The sequence below is a fragment of the Schistocerca cancellata genome, chromosome 2, assembly GCF_023864275.1.
Source record: "Schistocerca cancellata isolate TAMUIC-IGC-003103 chromosome 2, iqSchCanc2.1, whole genome shotgun sequence".
Lineage (NCBI taxonomy): Eukaryota > Metazoa > Arthropoda > Insecta > Orthoptera > Acrididae > Schistocerca > Schistocerca cancellata.
The window spans coordinates 726,667,942-726,681,313 of NC_064627.1; the positions used below are offsets into that span (position 1 = coordinate 726,667,942).

General features: G+C 40.9%; 1 protein-coding gene across 1 annotated transcript in view; it reads right to left on the bottom strand.

The window, feature by feature from the left end:
* LOC126158106 (uncharacterized) overlaps positions 1-12,658 on the bottom strand; it is a 39,021-nt gene extending 26,363 nt beyond the window's left edge. The window contains exon 1 of the mRNA XM_049916421.1: positions 12,530-12,658. Coding sequence (XP_049772378.1) covers positions 12,530-12,658 — 129 coding nt within the window. The remainder of the gene's footprint in view (positions 1-12,529) is intronic.
* Between the last annotated feature and the right edge of the window lie 714 nt (positions 12,659-13,372).

A 13,372-nucleotide genomic window follows, 5' to 3' on the forward strand; every position in this document is an offset into this window, starting at 1 on the left:
ATTTCTTCTCAGAACCTCGAGCAGAGGGCTCCTACCATTGTTTGAAGTGTCATCACTATTGAAGAAGATTTGGTCAGTCAGTGGAAGACAGAAGAGTAAATGTTGATGCATTCAGTCAATGACCAGTGATTTGGCAAAGAGAGCTGGGCGAACAGTATCAGCCATGAAGAGGCAAGAGCGAAGCAAGTATGAAATTCAACTCTCGAGTAAGATTTTGTACTTACAATATAAATCTTCACTTAAACGTATTTGAAAACGCATGGAAAGAAAAATGTCAAAAATTGTCTAGGGAACTCACGCCAAACGGGGTTTTCAGAACTACGTCCAAGTTCAGTTTCAGACGGGCCAACATCAAATTAAGTACCCTTCAAGTAGCGTATCTTTTGACTGAAAGCTTCTTCGTAAAAGACGTCATGTATTTATAAGGGGCTATCAAAAAGTTTGTATTCGAAGGCCGTACAGTCCAGAATCGGTGTGAAAATCGTGCAAAATCGACGAGAACTTTCATACAGCCGTTCCACCGACGCGCCAGGTTGAAGATACCTGTTCGAAAACATACCGTGTCCGCAGGCGTGAGAAAGTACGTAACTGCCTGCTGCCTCCACACGCAACTATCTCGCCTTTGGCACCTTAAAAAAGGACCTCGAAGGGTCGACCCTTCAAGGCCCTTTTTTAAGAGACCAAAGGCGTCGTAGTTGTGTGGGGAGAGACTGGAACTACAGGGCGGGTGCTCTATTGTTTCCCACTTGAAATGGCATAACTTCTGCGTACGGCATTAGCGAAATGGGACGTGCGTTATCATGAAGCCCCGTAAACATTCTTCATTCTCTGATGGACATCTACCGCTCTTCATCCTTCGGCATCCAAGGAAAGAATATAAGCCCGTTGGTGCTCTTTGAGCGTAATTGGGTAATAAAGTCGCCATAGTTCATTTTTTCGCATTTGCCGCCCTGGCGTAGAAAAGGAAATAATGTCGCACTAGTCTCTTGAGTACATGAGAATGCTTATATACCCGCATCGGAGTCGCGCTGCATTGCATGTACGCTGCAGAAATGCCTTCAAACCGAACATTCTTATGACTAGCAGGCCTCAGATATACTAAATATTTCTCAGAAGCGGCTTTTGGGACAAAATAAGCTGTAGAAACACAGATCCAACTACAGAAACACTGTAGAAGTTTCAACACGCTGCGTCTGGAGTCAATAAATTCAGAACTGGAATTCAGCAATGAAAAGTGACGAGGACTTGGATCACGTCGGTGTGTATAGAATCCTCAACTTTGTTTCCAGGGAGCAGCGGTAGCATTATATTGATTTTTTAGAAATAAATGCGATTCTCCTGCCGAAGCGCCATCTTGCGAAGCACTATTCCATGTTCCATAGGCTGTCCATCATGCAACGTGTATGTCGAAGACTATTTACTGCTTGAAACAGTTTATTCTTGCGATTTACTTGAATTATCGTTTCAAGATAAGTATGCAATTTGTCATGTTTGTATCTTCCGTACATTGTGTATGTCAAAGTATGATTCAATACCCCTTCTGGATTGAATCGTAAAACGGAACCACCAGAAAAATATATCAAAAGGCTCACGTAGTAATATCGATAAAATCCCGGACATTACCGATAATGTGATTCAACATTTCCTTCCTAAAAAAATTGAGAGTATTTTTCACAGGAACTGAATCGTGTGTCGCGTTCCTCAAGATAGATTCTTCGGAGAGAAATAAAAAAGGAAATTTTGTCACTGTACACCCTATAAATGATCAAATCGAAAGAGGTGCCGCTTATGGAATGCTGCAATAAGTTATTTACAGAAAACGATAAGAGGAAGTACCAGGAATTTCAACTTCTGTCTCATGTTCGGCATACGTTTTCAGTGCACGAACGAATATTTTATCAAAACATATGAATTTTTAGAAGAAAATGTGGCTGTTGTTCATGGTACTTGCCTCACAAATATCTTTCATAGTAATTTTATAAAATTCATGATTAAACTTAATACACCGGTATTAATAATTATTACTAATTATGTTCAAAACTACTGGCTAAACACCTCTTTCTAAGTATTGTTTTTCATTAAACATTAGACTTTTCTCATTTTTTCTCTTAATGAGGTTGACCCAAGTTCACACAACTCATTTTTACGGACTGGAACCAAAATTATTTGTGCCAATAAGGAAAAACTATCACACAGATAGTTCCCCATATGGGACGTACATACAACATTACTGTTGCAGCAGTGCTTAACAACAACATAGAATGAATTACAGTGTAGGGAGATGGGTACAGGTGAAGCTATCCGCTCCCCTCTTGTACTTCTGGGAAAGTCAGTGCTACGACAAATGCATTCACCGAACAAATATCAAACTAAGTGGAAAGATGAATGATGGTATTACTGTGCCTTTCACCGTTAACATTCGCGAAATCGGTATGTGAGTGTGGTCCAATGGAGCAGAAAAATCAGTATCGGGAAAATCCTCCATGTCGTCCCGTGACAGAAACGTTCGGGGCATGCTCCCAGGCGTGATGTGAGTTTTGACCCTGGGCAGCACAAGGTCTTGCACATAACGTCGCCTACCGAACTGAAATACACAAGGTCACAAAAACTGAAGTACTGAATGAATGTAATGCAGTTTCACAGCTTCCCGATGTTTTTCTTGCGATTCCATATCAGAACTTAAAAACAATAGTCTCTTCATACCTTTGGGCCACTGTTATGTAGTAATGTTTGAATGCTATCTCCACCATTTGACTGTACAACTGTGTATTTTATATTAAGCCATTATCAAGTACAACAGTGTTGCGTAGAATTAAGCTCTGTTAAGTGATTTTGGTGATTTTGTACTTATCTACATGCTGGGATACCCAGTTCAGTAGGGCTTGACTTCACTTAATAAAGTCTGATTGTGTTCAACATTTTTGTGTTTGATAATGGCTTATCGCCGAAGTCGTAATAGTAATACGAAATGAAGAAGTTGTCCAGTCAAATGGTGGAAATATCACTGAGATTAAAAAATAAGTTAATATAAACAGTTACGGTTTTCAGCCAGTCAGGTACGTTAATGTAACAACTAAGGGCATGGATAATTTGTTACATTCGATTATAGCATCACCATTAGCTTTTGCAATACATTTCAGACATGTTTGGTATCATTTACGTGACCCTGTAATAGCAGCAGACAACGGAACCACTGGACGTGAAGACTGCACTAGATAACGGACATATTCAATAAAGGTGCCTGTCAGAAAAAATCTTTTCTCTTCTGAAAGCAACACTTGAGCTGTTACTAAACCATTTCCTCTGTGGTATTCTTCCTTGTGGGAGCGTAAGTCGGAGGACACATGCTGTAGACCTTGTGTGAAATTTCGAAAGTAGGAGAAAGTAATTGCTGTAAGGATGGGTTTTGAATTGTGACAGGATAGCTCAATCATTGAGACCGTTGCCCCTGAGGTGCAACATTCCGTAAAGTTGTCCGGTCCCGCGCAGTGTTTCAAACCATCAGGAAGTTCCAAGACTGTTATATTGTCCGCAGAACCTGATAAATTCTCAGTTTCGTCCACTGTAATGACGAGCTACAATATCTCAGTAGTGGCTGTGCAGTTGGCCTACGACGGTTCGACACAGTCAGTTGGTTGCAGGGCAGGTGGATCACATACTATTGCCTGAGTTTTCATTCTCAAGAATCTGGAAACGCAACAATCTGTTATCTTCCTGTGAAGCCATTTCTGATTTATTGGGTTTTTCGGACGTGCCCTACAGCGTTGGCCGCATGTATTATGAGCGCAATTCGTTCAGTGTAGCTGAACAGCGTAGCGAGATAATCAAGTGCTCTGGTTTGGAGCCCAGTTACCTGCAACCATGGATTCTCTCCTCGTGCGTGTCTCATACTGCACAATGCATTTAAATGAAGCTAAAATTAATGTTGTCACTCTGTTAATTGTCCGCTCGCACAGACGACACAACAACACTTCATCATGCAATTACAGTGTCGCCACTTCTGGGTTCCTGAGGGTGGCGGCGATCCGAAACAGAGAAGTGTCGACAGGGAGCGTTCTGAACGGTGTCCACTTTTAACGATCAGTACTTGCGAGTCGGCGACCAACATACCACACACCTTACTACAGTAGTCATTCGGCCTGAGATTACGACCCCCCCCCCTCAAATGTCAGTATTTGGTCTTAAGCAAAATAGTTTGACGACCACGTGTCTGGAGGCTTTGGTTGAGGCAGCTGGACGCTTGACACAACGTGATGTTCAGTAATCTTAATCATAAGTATAGTGAATGTGTTGACATGCTTCAGTTTTAATGAATTTTAGAATACAAGCTGCCTTGTAATCTACTCCACTGTATCTGTATGCTATTGAAAATATACACACGCTGCAACGTATGTTTGCTATTAAATTATATACTATTATTCTTAAACTAACGATAAGTTGAACACTTAGTACTATTTCTACATTAGAAGTACATATACAATTGTTCCACATTGACCAAAAGCTCTAACTGTGCTCAATGGAAAAGTGGATGGACTGGCGTTTTAATTTTGTTCTCCTTGTAGATGCACCTGTTCATCTCCTAGAAGTAACCTGCAATCGTAAGAGAAAGTTGTCAACTCTCCGCGATCATTTTTATTGGATGAAAAGTAAAAGGTGACGCGATGTACACTTGCTTCGCATGTGAGTCAGCTGAACACAAAAGCTGACTGCAAAACATATCACTAATTTCTACGGTCTGTACGCAGCGCACTAACGAAGCAAAAGAACTACCCGAAAGAGCTACTAGGTAACCCTGGATGACAATCTGCCGCTGATCCTTTACCTGAGTCCACCAGAAAGTGAGCTGTACATGTATCAAACAGGCGGTGTTTCTCCTTCCCAAACTTAGAAACGTACACGATAAAAGCTAGTAGCTAATAACTATAAACAAATTAGTAAGGAAATATAATTGAGCCTTCACGGCAGGTGAAATTCAGAAAAATTATATTGACTAAACGAAGTGATTCACAATACTTTCGTCACAAATCGTTTTCATTTAGTCCCAGTTATTCCTGACAACCATAGCACTTATTTAATCTAGAACTATCACAAGTAATCTTTTTGTAAAATAAGTGAACAAGAGGACTTACAAATGTGAAAAAAACTAAACATTTCTTTATGTAAGTCACGAATACTCATATATTTGTGAGTGTAAGATTTCTTTCCAGTTACCATCCGTAAAAGAAAGATGAGGTAGGCAATATGATCGTCTAATTAACTGAACATAAATGTACTTTGAACGATATACGTCAAGCGAAGATATTGTATCATAAAGTTGTAGGAGCAGTGGGGATCTTCTTTCTTCTGTGCCCACAAGTAAATAGCTGTACTGCTCCGCTGCAGCTTGATGTGTGTATATTACAGTGCAGAAGGTCATGCTATAGTACACAATACAGAGTTTGCATGACATACCCACAGCTGTAAACAGAGTAGGTCACGTAAGTGTCTAGCTGATAACCAGACCATCAGATAAGAATTGGGGAGGGTGAACCAAGGTGAACTCCTATAACGATGGAAAAAAGTAGAACAACAAAGAGTAGTTTATAGACACCACTAAAGTGAAATTACGGAGAACTTGATTTACTGTATAAGTCAAGACCAGAAATATACCGAAAGAATGCACGCTTGGCTCGCAATCGTGAAAGTCTATTCAAATTCACGGATAGCTGCTACTGTTTTCTTCCTCGTCGTAGTTATTTTTGAATTAGTCCTGTTTCTCCGTTCGTGATCACTAAAAGGAAAATTAATGTAGAAAGTATTAAAATTGTGTTACCTGTTGCTGTACTATTCAAGTGACTATCTCACAAGAGACAATACGAGTTCGTCTTCTGTAAACAATGTTGTTCCATTGGTTCATTTATTTTATCATAAACAGTTACTTGGAACGCATACTGCCTGACGCAAAGGAAACTTTTAATGGTGTTCCAGAGCGATAGACAACAGAAGAGTTTTATGACAGCAGGGCATCAGTAACTAGGTGAAATTTTCCGAACGGTGGAAAAGGAAGAAAACCCACAGCGCTGTTCGTTAAAGTATTTTGTTTTTGCGAAAGAGAGTTTACAGTATTGTGGATCGTAATTATTGAAGTTTTAGATTTTATATAAGTTGTAACCATGAAGTACGCGTCAGGATACAGGTCCCAGATGTGATACTGTCCGTCTTAATTAAGCGCCAGTTGTCGCTGTAGTAAATAATCAGTTCTTCTTCGTAAACAGAAATTTTAATTCTCTTAGACAATATCTCTGCCCTTAAAAATGTTATCACTAAAGAAAATTTTTTAGCTAATTACACATATCCTACTAGTAGCAAAGTAGAGCTCTGACTTTTTTTAATAACATTATGAAGTAACTGGTTGTTATAGTTGTGACGATAGGTAGTTGATTTCAATAAAGCAAGCTACTTATGTGCTTCAGTCGAATAACTAAACCGTTATCTAATATTTACAAAATAAAATAATGGCACATAAAATGAATTGATTATTTTGTCGCTTCTAATGAGCTGAAGAAAAGTGTATAAGGCTTACTGTCTAAAAGCAAATGGGAGATTCATCTCATTACGCATCGTAAGACGCAAAAATACACGTATGTACAATGCGAGAGAGGGAGACAGAAAGAGAGAGAGAGAGAGAGAGAGAGAGAGAGAGAGAGAGAGAAAGCATACTTGGAATCTTAAAAGATCACTTATATTTGACTTAATCACTGGATGTTCCTAATCCAGACAAGATATTCAGCAATAGCCCAACTGATCTCTATTTGCTGGGCGAAACTTGGGTCTCAAGGACATAGCAGTGTACTCGGTGAGATGAGTTATCAGACTGAGCTATTACTTTTCACGACTTCTGAAAATACAACATTCCAGTTTTTACTACCTGTGTCAATTACCTTCTCTTTTGTGACACCATAAAGGTATAACAAAATTTATAGCCGCGTCTGGATTCTGTTCTCATGTGCTGTTTCCTTCTCTCGAATATGTCACGAGAACTGAAGGCAATAAAGTAAAGAATTTTCACGACTATCCGTCTAGTAATCCAGTCATAAACCTTATTCGTCTCAAAATGTCGCTGTCTTAACGAGACAATATAATTTAGCGACCTCGCACCCTCATTGTAGGAACATGGAGTGGAACCTGTTTTACATCTTTCATGTAGCGTGACTCGTGTTTAAACAGCTATGCAAAATTCCGTGATAAAGTGAATGGAAAAATATATCCAGATAATGTCGAATTCTTTGGTATTCGTAATAGAAACTTACTTTGTGTAGTCTGTGAGCTAAAATATAATTCACGAAAGGCAACTAAGTTAAAGACAAGTTCCATATTTTCTTCGAAACTTAATGCCAGTCATACAGTAAATAATTCCTGACGAGAATTTCTTGTTATTCACATAAATAATACATATGTAACTTCTCAGTTAGGGATGTGAATTCCGGATTTCAAAAATGAAAGTTTTGCTCAACTGCAACTTGCAGCTCATGAATTAATTTTTCCTTTGTTTTGTAGGCGCCCACACACTCGTACATAGCCTTGCAGTGAGATAGGTTTCTCATGTTCAGGGAGAAACTGCTACCTACTTCCTTTTTACATCCCTTGTTAAATACACTTAATTCCAAGTGATATTGTGACTGGGTCTTGGAATATCCCGTTAAATTAATTTAATAATAATAGTAATGACAGACTAGATTAGACAATATTTTCAAATGATTGGTAATGGTAGGAAGTGATGAAGTTAACTGTCAGGGAGTAAGAAGTCGTAACTCTATCGTTGGTGATTCATTCACTCGATGTATACTTACTCTGTATCGTTGTCATAATCGACAAATGCAGTGCTACATAACCTGCCTCTGAAGGCAAATGAGTCATCAGTAATATATGGTAAGAAACAGAAAGCAATTGACACTAGGGAATTAAAGACACAAAAGTTTATCCACCAGAGAAGAGGCTTTTCTGTTATTTTAATGTACATTACTTCTTCAAGAAAAGATATCACTAACGTTCTATGATCAGAGTGTGGAGTGTTATAAATCTGATTGTTGTGTGCAAACAGGAAAAAAAAAGAGGTGGGCAGGCTGTGGTTAAATTAGTTAAGTGAAATGCAAACAAGAGAGCGAGAGATTTCCGGTAAGCTGGTAACTGGGCAGTACCAGCATCAGCGAATGGTATTACAGATGTTGGGCTTGCCATGAGGAGAACGTTACGAGGTTAGTGACCAGATTATCCTGCTGAGCATCGAGCCAAGGCCATAACAAGTAAGAATCGTATAGAGATGACAATAGCAAAACTCGATGGGCCATACAGGAACGTTAAACATAACCTCGAACAAGTATAAACTTAAGGTATCAATCCACGAGGCAAGGATAAGAGAGCTCTGTTAACTGTACGAATTAGGACATGTAAATCGTCTGAGTACATCAGTACATTCGGAACTGTAACGAAAGACAAGAATGAGGGTGATGCGAGAGAAATACAGGATGTGATAACGTAAGTGAAACACTGACATGAACACAATTTGGTAGAGTGCTGAGTGATATGTGTTCATACAAACCAGCAGAAGTCGATGATACACCCAAGAGGCAGCGGAACTTGTGGGAGACAGAGGAATTATAAAGTGACTCTACTAGAGCAAAAAACCAGTGAAAGGAAGGTTTCAGTATCTCGCTACTGAAGAGAGCACAAGTGGATTAATATGAAAAGTACAAGATTCACATGATGCCTCTAAAGTCTAAACGCTATATATAACGTCAGAAAGAATAAGTGGAGAGATAATGGAGGAAGATGAGCTTCATTTCTTAAAAGGTAAACGTGCCTACAGAAAAGTCTCTTTGTACTTGATAATGGAAAGAACCTTAAAAAAAAGAGAGGGAATGACGGTCGCGCGGAATTTGCCGAGCGGTCTGAGGCGCTGAAGTCATGGACTGTGCGGCTGGTCCCGGCGGAGGTTCGAGTCCTCCCTCGGGCATGGGTGTGTGTGTGTTTGACCTTAGGATAATTAAGGTTAATTAGTGTGTAAGCTTAGGGACTGATGACCTTAGCTGTTAAGTCCCATAAGATTTCACACACATTTGAACATTTTTTTGCCTGGTTATTTACGTTCTCGCACAGGATAAACATTCATCCTTGGAAAAAAAGGGGGGGAATGACGTGGTTGTAATTTAATTTAAAGTGAGTAGAGATGGAGATGTGTTATCTACTGCATACCTCAATGGACTTGCACGTTCAGAAGAAAGCATAGCATTTGAAAAATGGCATCGTAATGACCTAGGCGCGGTATTCAAAATGGAAACGATTATTCTGTTAGTTTTTAGGATGATAGGCGTTGTTCTGGAAGATTGTGTACAGTGTTCGTTTGGAGTAGTCCTGTTATTGAGTCATATATGCAGTACCATTAATAATCAGCGACTGAGGCTGTTTCTCGTTGTGTTTAGTGCGTTTTGTGACTGCTACTACACATACGTGAACACGAAACTGACAAATTAATACTATACACATTCGAGCTGTGTACAATTTTTAATCTAGTCTTTAACATATCATCTGCATGTGGGAAAGAATCCAAAAAGAAAATGTGGGCAGCCATTGTGACCAAGCGGTTCTAGGCGCTTCAGTCTGGAGACACGCGACCGCTACGGTCGCAGGTTCGAATCCTGACTCGGGCATGGATGTGTGTGATGTCCATAGGTTAGTTAGGTTTAAGTAGTTCTGTGTTCTATGGGACTCATGACCTCAGATGTTTAGTCCCATAATGCTCAGAGCCCTTTGAACCAAAGAAAATGTAGTTAGTGAGCAATTACATATTAAAGTATATCGAAATAGGCGAATCAAATGGTTCAAATGGCTCTGAGCACTATGGGACTTAACATCTGAGGTCATCAGTCCCCTAGAACCTAAAACTACTGAAACCTAACTAACCTAAGAACATCACACACATCCTTGCCCGAGGCAGTCGCGCGCTTCCAGACTGACGCGCCTAGAACCGCTCGGCCACACCGGTCTGCGAAATAGGCGAATCGTTCGTTGTAGTCATATCTTGCTAGAATTCAGTAATACTCGCGTAATCATAAGTAATGTCAGTACTCACGCTACCGCATTTAGACAGTCTACACCCTTCTGGTGTACTGTCATGGTGTTAGTAAATATTATACAAAACTGTCTGCACTGCATGGAAACACTTTTATTCATGAGCGGTGATTGGTTTCGATCTGATGTTGATCATCTTCGGACCATACTCCGGTGAAGTTACATAAGCAAGCGGTATCAAAAGTTCATGCTCCATGCTATCGTCTCCACACGTCGTCAGTGGAGTATGGTACTGACGATAATCCACATTGGATATAAACCTCACGCCATTTCTGAAAAGACTGTTCTACATAATATATTAGTACTGCTCATTGTGACTGTTCCTATGCTCAGCTGTCCTAGTATTAATTTATTATTACGGGCGCTGATGACCTCGATGTTGAGCGCCCATACACCCCAACACACACACTTTATTATTACTTTATTTTATCATAACTTTGCGCAGATGTGAGAGTCATCCCATATGGATCAGCTTACAGCAAATATTACCGCCAGTTGCACCTCAATTGACCCTCAAGATTTGCACACAAAAAATAAGGGAAAAAAAACTGTTGCAACTTAACACGAAATCGAACATCTGACCCCTTATATAGAAAGCGTATTGACTGACCATTCAACTAAGTGAGAGTAATATCTCTCCAGTTACGGGTGTATCCTTTCTATGTATAATGAATAACAGCGTATTTTATTTGCATGAAAGGCCTCGTGCAGCTTTGCATTTGTAATGCAAATACTAGCAAACTCTACTGACATGAGTACACGAAAAATATCATATCATAGTTATTTTGAATCTGTCAGTAGGTATGGTATCATTTTCTGGGGAAATTCAAGTAGTGTATCTCGAATACTGCAACTGCAAACGAAAATTATGAGATACATGTGTAGTGCACAACTAACAGAATCTTGTCGCCCATTATTTCGGAACCTGCAAATCCTAACAGTTCCCTCCATATACATTTATGAAATCATAATCTTTGTACACAGCATAAAAAAATTATTTGAGGAAAATCATTTTAACCACACATACAACACACGAAATAAAAATAATTTTATGTTATCCACACACCATTTGAAATTATATACACGAACTCCAGAATATATGGGGATGACAATATATAACAAGCTAATGGGCAAAAATATATTTAATATGAAGCCAGAGAGTCTAAAAATAAGGCTATAGCAGATTCTGTTGGAGAAATGGTACTATTCAGTAGAAGAATTCATAGAGGATGACATGATAATCTGAGCAAGGGGTAATTAATTGTTAGTCTTTCATTGTATGTGTAACAAAATTGTATTATTATTATGATACCATTTGTTAAAATCAGTTGTTGTAATTAATTGTTTGTTTTTTATTGTATGTGTATATTTATATTGTATTATAGTTATGTTACCATTTTTTAAAATCAGGTGTTGTATGTATATGGTAAAACTGTACCAAAATTTTGACTTGTCTCCTGAACCTGAATGAAATGATCTAGATTATGTACGTTATGAGACTAATAAACCACAATTCACAATTCACAATTCTCCTTGGAATAGGTCTACATTACAGGCAGGACAGTTTTTGTATAATACTTCGAGTAATAATTCCTCTTCTATGTCTTACCAGTGTAATCCTAAGAAATTGTGTGTTGAATGTGATTTATGTGCTGCACTCTAAATCTGGCTGTGGCTTTTCACCCCCTTATTTTTGTTTTCTCAGGCACTACATACATCCTAGCTGTGTGCTATATGTCCGCCACCTTAGCTGAGTGGTAACGTGCTTGCCTACCATGCAACGCCCCAGGGCCGATTCCCGGCCGAGCTGCAGGTTTTCCCCGCTCGTGGACTGGGTGTTGTGTTGTCCTTATCATCATTTCATCCTCATCACTAGAAAGCAAGTCGGGCAATGTGGAGTCGACTGAAATGAGACCTGCACTCGGCGGCCGAACTTTCCCAGATCGGGCCTCCCGGCCAACAGTGCCACACGATCAATTCATTTTGTGTGACAGGCACTGTGTGCTGTGCTGTTGTTCACTTGTGAGAGGCGCTATGTGATTGTCTGTGCCATGATTCTGTCTACCTGTCAGAGACACTGTGCTGTGGTGTATTTGTGAGAGGAATTGTGTACTGTGCAGTTTCGTGATTTTCCCTGTGACATGGTACTGTGATTTTTGCTATGGTGTCATGCGTTGTACCTGTGAAGGGCACTGTATGCCGTGGTGTACCTGTGAGAGGCATCGTGGGCTATGGTGTGATGTGGGTATTTACGAGAGGAACTTGGTGCTATTATGTGATGTGCCAGTGAGGCACTATGCAGTGTATCTGTGAGAGGCACTGTGTGCTGTGCTCTATCGTGATTCACCTGTGAGAGGCGCTGTGTGGTTTGCTGTGGTGTGATGCAGTGCACCAGTGAGAGGGAGTGCGTGCTGTGGCATACCTGTGAGAGGCACTGTATGCTGACGTGCTGGTTGTTGGTGCCGCGCAGCGCGCAGTCGCAGTGTAGCAGCACCTCCCCAGCCGCACCCCAGACAGCCACCGTCAACAGCAGCAGCGACCACGTCCACATCTCCACCTATCCGCTTCTGCAACTCTTTATAACATTTACACTCTTTAGCAGCCAGAAAGCGCAAGCTAAGGCTTCACAGCTCTAAACGTGACACAAATGAACGATTACAGTTTCACTTTAATATACACTCCTGGAAATGGAAAAAAGAACACATTGACACCGGGGTGTCAGACCCACCATACTTGCTCCGGACACTGCGAGAGGGCTGTACAAGCAATGATCACACGCACGGCACAGCGGACACACCAGGAACCGCGGTGTTGGCCGTCGAATGGCGCTAGCTGCGCAGCATTTGTGCACCGCCGCCGTCAGTGTCAGCCAGTTTGCCGTGGCATACGGAGCTCCATCGCAGTCTTTAACACTGGTAGCATGCCGCGACAGCGTGGACGTGAACCGTATGTGCAGTTGACGGACTTTGAGCGAGGGCGTATAGTGGGCATGCGGGAGGCCGGGTGGACGTACCGCCGAATTGCTCAACACGTGGGGCGTGAGGTCTCCACAGTACATCGATGTTGTCGCCAGTGGTCGGCGGAAGGTGCACGTGCCCGTCGACCTGGGACCGGACCGCAGCGACGCACGGATGCACGCCAAGACCGTAGGATCCTACGCAGTGCCGTAGGGGACCGCACCGCCACTTCCCAGCAAATTAGGGACACTGTTGCTCCTGGGGTATCGGCGAGGACCATTCGCAACCGTCTCCATGAAGCTGGGCTA